This window comes from Squalius cephalus, assembly GCF_949319135.1.
Source record: "Squalius cephalus genome assembly, chromosome: 17".
NCBI classification, from domain to species: domain Eukaryota; kingdom Metazoa; phylum Chordata; class Actinopteri; order Cypriniformes; family Leuciscidae; genus Squalius; species Squalius cephalus.
The window spans coordinates 36,558,905-36,571,404 of NC_137138.1; the positions used below are offsets into that span (position 1 = coordinate 36,558,905).

Below are 12,500 nucleotides of genomic sequence, written 5' to 3' on the forward strand. Positions count from 1 at the left end.
AGTTCTGCATCAACTTCCGCCTCCGGATCTCCGCGCGCCTCTGAGCGGCCGTGCGCGCGCCCTCGCTCTCCTCACACACCTCCATCGCGCAGATATATGTGTGATATTACTGCAGTTATGACTGATAATAATCCGTCCGCAGGTCCTCTCTCTGTCTGTGTGAGAGTGAGTGTGTTATTACTGACGGGGCGGAGTCTCGCGCAGCATCATGACGTCACGCACAGCGCGTCTCCTATGAATGACGAACGCGTTTCAAAATAAAAGCCAGAGCTCACGAAACTTCTGCTCGAATCACATATTATTTTGTCTTCAAAACTACAAAATTCACCAAAAGATTATGGCTTAATAGTGGAAAGTACTGATTTAAGGTTACAAATGTACGTCTGGTCTTTATATTTGTATTTACGATTCAAAATCCAAAGTTGTGTTTATTTGTGAAGATTATCGTGTTGAACAAAACCTGTAAGAATCATAAACCAGTCCAAAAGCCAATGGAAAACTCCTGTTGGCTTTGTGTCAAGAGAAGCCTGCTTATTTTTCATTTATTTATATAAACAAGTTAGGGGAACGTATAGTGCACACTACACAACCACTCATTCACATTTCAAAGGATCCAAGTAATATTTCAGGTCTTTACAGAAGAGAGTAAATAAGGGTTTTACCACAGGACTTTGGTGTTACAGACAGAAAAATACATGCATTTAAAAAAATAATTAGGATGACGAGCATCACTTGATTGTGTCTGTGGGGAACTGACTGGATGGTCGTGGTCTGCTATTGGCTGATCTGATGTGATTGACAGGTGGCTCCGCCCTCGTCATCAGAGAAGAGAATCCATCTGGACTCGAACTGTGTGAGATCAGCGTCTGAAAGACCCGAAACCCCTGAGGATTCAGGAACACCACTGAAGATCCGCACCCATTAATCATTTATAATAAACACGCCAATATACCACACATGTCTTAAAGAGTAGTCCATGTTGATGTTATGCTGACTTTAAATGACTGAAAGATGACCAGGATCTGCTGAAACATCAACACGTAAAGAAAACCCAGAGCCGTGATCAATGATTCAGTAGAGCTCATGCGAGGCTTCCTCTTTAATGATCAGTTCATTCCTTCAGGAAGTTCACATGTACAAAATTGCAGAGAATTTACAAATAATTGCTCAAACACACACACAGCGGTCACGTGTGCGGAGATGAGCCGAACGACTGAGGAGACCAGAGGATGCTCTTCATCGGTTTAAAAAAATATCCCTCTGAATGATAACTGTGATTACCCCAGAAACATCAGCACACATGATGAAGATCGCTCCTGTGCTCGTCTTCATCACAGACGTCATCACACACTGATCTGTCGGTCATCACACACACTGATCTGTCGGTCATCACACACACTGATCTGACGTCATCACACACACTGATCTGCTGTGGAGAGGTGAAGACCCTCGGCCTCTGGATTCTGGATTACACTCGAGCTTTAAGATCACAGTCCCACATCTCCCTCATTCTGCCCAAAGCTCCAGATTTAAACATTCATAAAAATCTCTTCATGGGGAATTATAAAGTCCCAAGCAGTTTATTCTCACCTTGCATCATCTGAATAAAGTTTTACTAAAATTAACAATCTTTAGACTATATTATAGGTTTATACATGTGTAAAGATGAGTCGCCCGTGCACACACTCCTCTCCCGGTCCCGCTGACAGCACACGCTCAACTATTGCCTTCATAAATTAAAACACATGACTGGAGAAAACAGAAACCTGGAACTGCGCAGACGAGTGTGTGAGGGTGAAGTAATCTGGATAGCACTCATTATAAAGGTTGTAAGAAAGTCATAAGAATTTTTTTTCCTACATTTTCATATTTTTTTTAGTAAAAGGCAATAAATTAGAAAGGCTGTGCGCTGAAGCGCTGCGAGCGGGAGGAGCACGAGCTGTAGTGTCTCACACACACACACACACAGCGCTTCACTTGCTGATCTGCTGCTGCAGGTGCAGGAGGAACTCGTAGTACGACAGCGCCGACTCACTGAGGTCTTCAATCAGGTACTGTAGGAAGTCAGCCTTCAGCGGACTCTCGTCTCTGGAGGAGAAACAGGGTTCAGTGTCTCACACTAACAGCCTGAGCTCATCATGTTAGCTCATGAGGGTTAGTGTCCGTCGTTCAGGTGTCGGGTAATAAATCAATATTCATAAGCAGCAGTGACTGACAGTGTACACTGACGTCAATAATAGTGACCGAAACCACTTGTTAATATTAAGAAACACTAGTTTCTATTGTTATGAATGTTATGGTCATAAAAGCTCGACTCATGCATTTCATAAAACTAATCTCTTAGTCAAACAATGGCACTTATATTTCCTAACAAGTGTTCAAATGACTTAACATTATTATAATGCCACGTAACATTATTTACTTATGTTGCATTTGATGATGATTTGATTAACTTCATTTCAGTTGAACTAAATGGACATCAGTGTGTGTGTGAAAAAGCCCCTGGACATCCAGTGAATGGTGTATTTCAGTGATGATACGTGTGCAGTTAGAGCCTGTACGTACGTGTGTGTGTGTGTGTGTGTGTGTGTGTGTGTGTGTGTGTGTGTGTGTGTCTGACCTGATGACGTGCAGGACGGAGTGGAACGGCCGGCGTTCTCTCAGCCAGTCGATCAGAGCTCGGATTCGGGACGATTCTGCAGTGTCCAACTCTGGCAGCTGATCCTGAGGAAACACAACAGCGTCAGTCACATGACCTCAGTTACAGGCCAGTCACATGATCTCAGAGAGTTACAGGCCAGTCACATGACCTCAGAGAGTTACAGGCCAGTCACATGACCTCAGAGAGTTACAGGCCAGTCACATGACCTCAGAGAGTTACAGGCCAGTCACATGACCTCAGAGAGTTACAGGCCAGTCACATGACCTCAGTTACAGGCCAGTCACATGACCTCAGTTACAGGCCAGCAAACATCATATCTGCCTCTTCCTGTCACACTAACGCTGATGGACAGAGATCCTCTCATCTTCACTGAACTCCTGATACTACCATCTTAGTGCACACGAGTCATTAATATATGTCTAACTGAGCTGTATACACTCTCTTCTGCACTGTACCCTTATTTCATCGCTCTCTTAAAGGGATACTCCACTTTTTTTGGAAATAGGCTCATTTTACAACTCCCCCAGAGTTAAAGACCGACGGAAAATGTAAAGTTGCGATCTTCTAGGCTGATATGGCTAGGAACTATACTCTCATTCCTGCGTGATAATCAAGAAACTTTGCTGCCGTACCATGAGTCCAGCAGGCGTAATGATATGACGCAGCGCCTGAAAATGGTCCAACGTGACCGGGACTAAGTTTGTCTAACCTATTAGACCTATTTTCAGGCGCTGCGTCATATCATTACGCATGAGGCAGGTATAGTGCGCGTCAGGTGGTAGTGCGCGTCAGGTGGTAGTGTATGTCAGGTGGTGTGCGCGTGGTAGTGTGTGTCAGGTGGTGTGCGCGTCAGGTGGTAGTGTGTCAGGTGGTGTGCGCGTCAGGTGGTAGTGTGTGTCAGGTGGTGTGCACGTCAGGTGGTGTGTGTCAGGTGGTAGTGCGCGTCAGGTGGTGTGTGTCAGGTGGTAGTGCGCGTCAGGTGGTGAGCGCGTCAGGTGGTGAGTGCGTCAGGTGGTGAGTGCGTCAGGTGGTGAGTGCGTCAGGTGGTGAGTGCGTCAAGTGGTGAGTGCGTCAGGTGGTGAGTGCGTGAAGGGGTGTGTGCGTCAGGTGGTGAGTGCGTCAGGTGGTGAGTGCGTCAAGTGGTGTGTGCGTCAGGTGGTGAGCGCGTCAGGTGGTGTGTGTCAGGTGGTTAGCGCGTCAGGTGGTGTGCACGTCAGGTGGTGTGTGTCAGGTGGTTAGCGCGTCAGGTGGTAGTGTGTGTCAGGTGGTGTGTGCGTCAGGTGGTGAGCGCGTCAGGTGGTGTGTGTCAGGTGGTTAGCGCGTCAGGTGGTAGTGTGTGTCAGGTGGTGTGCACGTCAGGTGGTGTGTGTCAGGTGGTTAGCGCGTCAGGTGGTAGTGTGTGTCAGGTGGTGTGCACGTCAGGTGGTGTGTGTCAGGTGGTAGTGCGCGTCAGGTGGTGGTGCGCGTAAGGTGGTGTGCGCGTCATGTGGTGTGTGCGTCAGGTGGTAGTGTGTGTCAGGTGGTAGTGTGTGTCAGGTGGTGTGCACGTCAGGTGGTGTGTGTCAGGTGGTGTGTGTCAGGTGGTAGCGCGCGTCAGGTGGTGGTGCGCGTAAGGTGGTGGTGCGCGTCATGTGGTGTGTGCGTCAGGTGGTAGTGTGTGTCAGGTGGTGTGCACGTCAGGTGGTGTGTGTCAGGTGGTAGTGCGCGTCAGGTGGTAGTGCGCGTAAGGTGGTGTGCGCGTCAGGTGGTGTGTGCGTCAAGGGGTGAGTGCGTCAGGTGGTGTGCGCGTCAGGTGGTGTGTGCGTCAAGTGGTGAGTGCGTCACGTGGTGAGCGCGTCAAGTGGTGAGTGCGTCAGGTGGTGTGTGCGTCAAGTGGTGTGTGCGTCAAGTGGTGAGTGCGTCAAGTGGTGTGTGCGTCAGGTGGTGTGTGCGTCAGGTGGTGTGCGCGTCAGGTGGTGAGTGTGTCAGGTGGTAGTGCGCGTAAGGTGGTGTGTGCGTCAGGTGGTGTGGTGTGGTGCGCGTCAGGTGGTGTGGTGTGGTGCGCGTCAGGTGGTGTGGTGTGGTGCGCGTCAGGTGGTGAGCGCGTCAGGTGGTGAGTGCGTCAGGTGGTGAGTGCGTCAAGTGGTGTGTGCGTCAGGTGGTGTGTGCGTCAAGTGGTGTGTGCGTCAGGTGGTGAGTGCGTCAAGTGGTGTGTGCGTCAGGTGGTGTGTGCGTCAAGTGGTGTGTGCGTCAGGTGGTGAGTGCGTCAAGTGGTGTGTGCGTCAGGTGGTGTGTGCGTCAGGTGGTGAGTGCGTCAAGTGGTGTGTGCGTCAGGTGGTGAGTGCGTCAAGTGGTGTGTGCGTCAGGTGGTGAGTGCGTCAAGTGGTGTGTGCGTCAGGTGGTGTGTGCGTCAAGTGGTGTGTGCGTCAGGTGGTGAGTGCGTCAAGTGGTGTGTGCGTCAGGTGGTGTGTGCGTCAGGTGGTGTGCGCGTCAGGTGGTGAGTGTGTCAGGTGGTAGTGCGCGTAAGGTGGTGTGTGCGTCAGGTGGTGTGGTGTGGTGCGCGTCAGGTGGTGTGGTGTGGTGCGCGTCAGGTGGTGAGCGCGTCAGGTGGTGAGTGCGTCAGGTGGTGAGTGCGTCAGGTGGTGAGTGCGTCAGGTGGTGAGTGCGTCAGGTGGTGAGTGCGTCAGGTGGTGAGTGCGTCAGGTGGTGTGCGCGTCAGGTGGTGAGCGCGTCAGGTGGTGAGCGCGTAAGGTGGTGTGCGCGTCAGGTGGTGAGCGCGTCAGGTGGTAGTGCGCGTAAGGTGGTGTGTGCGTCAGGTGGTGTGTGCGTCAGGTGGTGTGGTGTGGTGTGGTGCGCGTCAGGTGGTGAGCGCGTCAGGTGGTGTGTGCGTCAGGTGGTGAGCGCGTCAGGTGGTGAGTGCGTCAGGTGGTGTGTGTGTCAGGTGGTTTGCGTGTCAGGTGGTAGTGCGCGTCAGGTGGTGTGCGCCAGGTACCATGTTGAGAGGAACAGCAGCGTAGCTCTCCACTCCCAGCACTTGCGTGAGGAAAACTGGGTTACAGTTCCTTCCAATCCAGAGATACAGGACCTGAAAGAGACAAGCGGAGAGTGTGTATGAGCCGCATTATCAGATGCATGGAGGACAGAACTCACTAATATTGTTCAAGTCTTCGTCTTGCTGCTAGAATGATTGTTTTGTACACTGAAATGGACTATAAGACAATTAAACAGGATAGATTTTAAAGTGCTCTCTTTTCAAATCAAGATTTCATCATGTATGCGATGCACAGCTGTGTAATATCCGTCATGTTTGAGACTGATCGCTCATCTAGGCTAGAAGCTGCTCACTGGAACTCTTTCTTCACAGAAGCTTTTAATCATCTTAATGAATATTACTAGGGGTGTAACAATATATCGCAACACAAAGATGCAACTATGTATTGTGGATAGTGACTATATATTGTGTATATAAGAAAAATTACTGTGAGAAAAAAAACACAAGTTTTTTTAGTATCGCCGAGTTTTAGTGTCAGTACTACATTAAACTATTATTTATAATGTTGAGTATAATGGATAATAATGTAACGGGGGATATGTCTGTGGCATATTCGTCTACAATAATTCAGTGTTTTCAGCTTCAGAATCATGAATATTGTTATTCTGGTGTCTCTATTGTCCTGTGCTTTGGGTTTCAGCACCGAGTCCAAGACTATTCATTTACACACACAATGTAACATCAAATTTAGCATTTTAATCAACAGGGCATCGTTACACCCCCAATATTTACTACATAACTTGTTCAGTAAATAAGCGCTGGGTTATTGTGTAATAACAGGCGTCTGGATGATTATAAACACGAGCACAGATGAGCGAGGTGTGTGTGTGTGTGTGTGTGTGTGTGTGTGTGTGTGTGTGTGTGTACTCACTGTGCCACAGTCCATGAGGAAGGCAGCGTCTCTATCTCTCTCTCTGTGTGTGTGTGTGTGTGTGTGTGTGTGTGTGTGTGTGTGTGTGTGTGTGTGTGTGTGTGTGTGTGTGTGTGTGTGTGTGTGTGTGTGTGTGTGTGTGTGTGTGTACTCACTGTGCCACAGTCCATGAGGAAGGCGGCGTCTCGGCTCAGCTTCTCCACAGACAGCTGAAGCGCTCTGGGCTGAGGGATCGTGCGCTCGCTGACGTTCAGCGCCCCCTGTGTGTGAGAACACACACCACATCATTCTTCACATTTGATGTGTGCGTATATTACATGAACCAAGTGAGTTGATTTATGCACTTCGCCTCATGTTAACGGTTGGAGAAAGTGAATTTATGTTCGGTTGATATTCCTTGTTTAAAGGGGTCATATAATGACATTTTTGTACAAGTTAATATGATTCTTTAGGGTTTAAATTAAAAGTTTGTAATATACTTTAATTAAAAATTCTCATTAGTATTGTAAGAAAACACTCATTTTACCTGGTCAAAAACAGCTCTGTTTTCAGCACGCCGTTTCAGTGCATGTGTCTTTAAATGATAATGAGCTCTGCTGACTCCGCCCCTCTGCTCTGTGGGCGTTTCGACACAACACACCTGGGAGTGTTGCCTTGACAACAGTTGAGGGTGTATTTTGGAGAATGGCAGCGGGAGTCTCTGAGGACACCTCTGTGCAACCGTATCGGACCCGGAACAAGATGGCGGCCAGAAGAAGTTCGACAGTTAAGGCTCGACTGGACGCTTCTGAAACGTAATGCCACTTTGATCTATCTTTGTGTGTACTGGAGGGTAGAGTAGTGAGGTACGAACACTATGCGTTTACTGATGTATGTTAGTTCATTGACAGATTGATGTTACAGCTAATGGTCATGAAAAACTTTGTTCCGGTAAATGTAGGCTTGTCCGTGATGCGTAACGTTATCTATGCAGGGTTAGGTACAACCGTGAGACTGAAGCACTTGCATTTACTGATCTGTTTAAAAAATAACCCGTCTGTGAGACTATGGCAGTCATTAGGCACATAAACACACACTCAGACAGGAGCTAATACCTTCTTCAATGTTCTCGTGTGTGAAGCAGTCTGGTGTGAGAAATGATTCGCGCAAACATGAAAGCATTGCTGTTGATCGTGGGGAATATTCCCTTCGAGAACACACTCAGCCACTGCGTCTCCAGCGGTTCGGCTTTAGGAACATCAACATGATGCTGTGATCCTCATTACACCCGAGAACACACACCACACTCGCTGAGAGCCATTCTGCTCATAGACAGTGACATCACAAAATCTAACGGCTTGATTTGAGATGGGGGGAAACATATAAGAAGATTAAAAAAACACTGGATGGATTTTTATCATTTTATGATGGTTGTGTACAGGCACTGCCAACACACACTTCAGTGCAATCAACCTGTAGAAGTGCATGTGCCATTATATGACCCCTTTAAGGCAAGTGTTTTTGCTACATGTCATTGTATGCATTTATCTAGTTACTGAATTGTTTCTGTCATGTTATATTGAATATTCTTGTATGCTTTGTTTGAGACACACTCTGATCAACCCCACACTGACTTCTATAGGATTGTATCAATTAAATATTTACCATCGTATATTCTGCATAATTGCATGTTTCTAAATAAACACTGAAAAGACACCAGTGTTCGTGCTGGAGGATATGATGATGTATATAACACTGATATGAGTGATCACATGGGTTTAGACCTGTATTGTGTTTATATAAAGCGTTCACAGGCTAATCTGCTGTATTCCCCCGGTGTGGAGATCAGGCTCATATAAACGTGAGGAAACAGGATTCCTGCAGTATCCCTGATCACCGGATCTGTGGTGAGCTGTGAGGAACTCTATATCCAGTCCAAGCTTTAGTTTACACTGATAATCATTAGTTTCCTCAGTTTCCCCTGTTAGACCCAGGCCGGCTGAGGGAGTGTGTCCCCGCGGGAGAGTGCCGTCTCTCACACACACGTGGTGCTGGTGACCCACACTAACCTCGTCGCTGAGGTCATCCACGCGGTACAGGCCCGGGTGCACCGTCAGCATGAGGAAGGGCAGCGGCTGGCTCTTCAGCTGGAACATGGAGAACACGCGCTCGTCCAGCCGGGTGCTAGCGCTGGTGCGGAACGCCCTCTGCGGGAGGAGAGAGGAGCGTCAGTGTGTGTGTGACGGAGCGCAGCGTCAGTGTGTGTGTGTGTGTGACGTACGTGTTTGAGCAGGGCCAGGATGTAGAGCGGGAGCAGGCGCAGGCACGCGGGCGCTAGCAGGCCCGGCTGCTGGACACTCAGCACTGAGGAGCGGAACGAGGACAGCGAGTCGATCGCCGCGTTGATCAGGGCGTCCCGCGCGTCCCCCAGGCTAGCCGTCACCGAGCGGTCCACAGCTGCACACAGCAGAACACACAACACACACATCAGCACACAGCAGAACACACAACACACACATCAACACACAGCAGAACACACAACACACACAGCTGCACACAGCAGAACACACAACACACACAGCTGCACACAGCAGAACACACAACACACACAGCTGCACACAGCAGAACACACAACACACACAGCTGCACACAGCAGAACACACAACACACACATCAACACACAGCAGAACACACAACACACACATCAACACACACATCAGCACACACATCAGAACACACATTAACACACACATCAACACACACATCAGAACACACAGCAGAACACACAACACACACATCAGCACACACATCAACACACAACACACACATCAACACACACATCAGAACACACAGCAGAACACACAACACACACATCAGCACACACATCAACACACAACACACACATCAACACACAGCAGAACACACACATCAACACACACATCAGCACACAACACACACATCAACACACAGCAGAACACACAACACACACATCAGCACACACATCAACACACAACACACACATCAACACACAGCAGAACACACAACACACACACATCAGCACACACAGCAGAACACACAACACACACATCAGCACACACATCAACACACAACACACACATCAACACACAGCAGAACACACAACACACACATCAACACACACAGCAGCACACACATCAACACACACATCAGCACACACATCAGCACACACATCAACACACACATCAACACACAGCAGAACACACAACACACACATCAACACACAGCAGAACACACAACACACACATCAACACACACATCAACACACAACACACACATCAACACACAGCAGAACACACAACACACACATCAACACACACATCAACACACAACACACACATCAACACACAGCAGAACACACAACACACACATCAGCACACACAGCAGCACACACATCAGCACACACATCAGCACACACATCAACACACAACACACACATCAACACACAGCAGAACACACAACACACACATCAACACACACAGCAGCACACACATCAACACACACATCAGCACACACATCAGCACACACATCAACACACACATCAACACACAGCAGAACACACAACACACACATCAACACACAGCAGAACACACAACACACACATCAACACACACATCAACACACAACACACACATCAACACACAGCAGAACACACAACACACACATCAGCACACACATCAACACACACATCAACACACAACACACATCAACACACAGCAGAACACACAACACACACATCAACACACACATCAACACACAACACACACATCAACACACAGCAGAACACACAACACACACATCAGCACACACATCAGCACACACATCAGCACACACATCAACACACACATCAACACACACATCAACACACAGCAGAACACACAACACACACATCAACACACAACACACACATCAACACACAGCAGAACACACAACACACACATCAACACACAGCAGAACACACAACACACACATCAACACACAGCAGAACACACAACACACACATCAACACACAACACACACATCAACACACAGCAGAACACACAACACGCACATCAGCACACACAGCAGCACACACATCAACACACACATCAGCACACACATCAACACACACATCAACACACACATCAACACACAGCAGAACACACAACACACACATCAACACACACATCAACACACAACACACACATCAACACACAGCAGAACACACAACACACACATCAACACACAGCAGAACACACAACACACACATCAACACACAACACACACATCAACACACAGCAGAACACACAACACACACATCAACACACACATCAACACACAGCAGAACACACAACACACATATCAACACACACATCAACACACAGCAGAACACACAACACACACATCAACACACAACACACACATCAACACACAGCAGAACACACAACACACACATCAACACACAGCAGAACACACAACACACACATCAACACACACATCAACACACACATCAGCACACACATCAGCACACACATCAGCACACACATCAACACACACATCAACACACAGCAGAACACACAACACACACATCAACACACACATCAGAACACACATCAGCACACACAGCTGCACACAGCAGAACACACAACACACACATCAACACACAGCAGAACACACAACACACACATCAACACACACATCAACACACACATCAGCACACACATCAGCACACACATCAGCACACACATCAACACACACATCAGCACACACATCAGCACACACATCAGCACACACATCAACACACACATCAACACACAGCAGAACACACAACACACACATCAACACACACATCAGAACACACATCAGCACACAGCAGAACACACAACACACACATCAACACACACATCAACACACACATCAACACACACATCAACACACACATCAACACACACATCAACACACAGCAGAACACACAACACACACATCAACACACACATCAGCACACACATCAGCACACACATCAACACACACATCAACACACAGCAGAACACACAACACACACATCAACACACACATCAACACACACATCAGCACACACATCAACACACACATCAACACACAGCAGAACACACAACACACACATCAACACACACATCAACACACACATCAACACACACATCAACACACACAACACACACATCAACACACACATCAACACACACATCAACACACAGCAGAACACACAACACACACATCAGCACACACATCAACACACACATCAGAACACACAACACACACATCAGCACACACAACACACACATCAGCACACACATCAACACACACATCAACACACACATCAACACACACATCAACACACACATCAACACACACATCAACACACACATCAACACACACACATCAGAACACACAACACACACAACAACACACACAGCAGAACACACAACACACACATCAACACACACATCAACAACACACATCAACAACACACATCAACAACACACATCAACAACACACATCAACACACACATCAGCACACACAACACACACATCAGCACACACAACACACACATCAGCACACACATCAACACACACATCAACACACACATCAACACACACATCAACACACACATCAACACACACATCAACACACACACATCAGAACACACAACACACACAACAACACACACAGCAGAACACACAACACACACATCAACACACACATCAACAACACACATCAACACACACATCAACACACACATCAACACACACATCAACACACACATCAGCACACACAACACACACATCAGCACACACATCAACACACACATCAACACACACATCAACACACACATCAACACACACATCAACACACACACATCAGAACACACAACACACACAACAACACACACAGCAGAACACAC

At 47.7% G+C, this 12,500-nt stretch overlaps 2 protein-coding genes across 7 annotated transcripts in view; both read right to left on the bottom strand.

Moving 5' to 3' along the window:
• camlg (calcium modulating ligand) overlaps nucleotides 1–250 on the bottom strand; it is a 12,572-nt gene extending 12,322 nt beyond the window's left edge. Inside the window, exon 1 of one of the 2 annotated variants that reach the window (XM_079846759.1) lies at nucleotides 1–250. This exon is cut by the window's left edge and continues 63 nt beyond it. In XM_079846759.1, coding sequence (XP_079702885.1) covers nucleotides 1–85 — 85 coding nt within the window. In that variant the 5' untranslated portion in view covers nucleotides 86–250. The other variant, XM_079846760.1, reaches the window with a different exon arrangement.
• Nucleotides 251–1,063: 813 nt separating this feature from the next.
• The window catches only part of sec24a (SEC24 homolog A, COPII coat complex component), a 46,920-nt gene continuing 35,483 nt past the window's right edge, over nucleotides 1,064–12,500 (bottom strand). For 2 of the 5 annotated variants that reach the window (XM_079846756.1, XM_079846755.1), the window contains exons 16-21: nucleotides 8,825–9,000; nucleotides 8,613–8,750; nucleotides 6,720–6,824; nucleotides 5,634–5,726; nucleotides 2,621–2,724; nucleotides 1,064–2,088 (exon numbers count right to left, since the gene is read on the bottom strand). In XM_079846756.1, the coding sequence (XP_079702882.1) occupies nucleotides 1,974–2,088; nucleotides 2,621–2,724; nucleotides 5,634–5,726; nucleotides 6,720–6,824; nucleotides 8,613–8,750; nucleotides 8,825–9,000 (731 nt within the window). In that variant the 3' untranslated portion in view covers nucleotides 1,064–1,973. The remainder of the gene's footprint in view (nucleotides 2,089–2,620; nucleotides 2,725–5,633; nucleotides 5,727–6,719; nucleotides 6,825–8,612; nucleotides 8,751–8,824; nucleotides 9,001–12,500) is intronic. The other 3 variants (XR_013818734.1, XR_013818735.1, XR_013818736.1) reach the window with 3 other exon arrangements.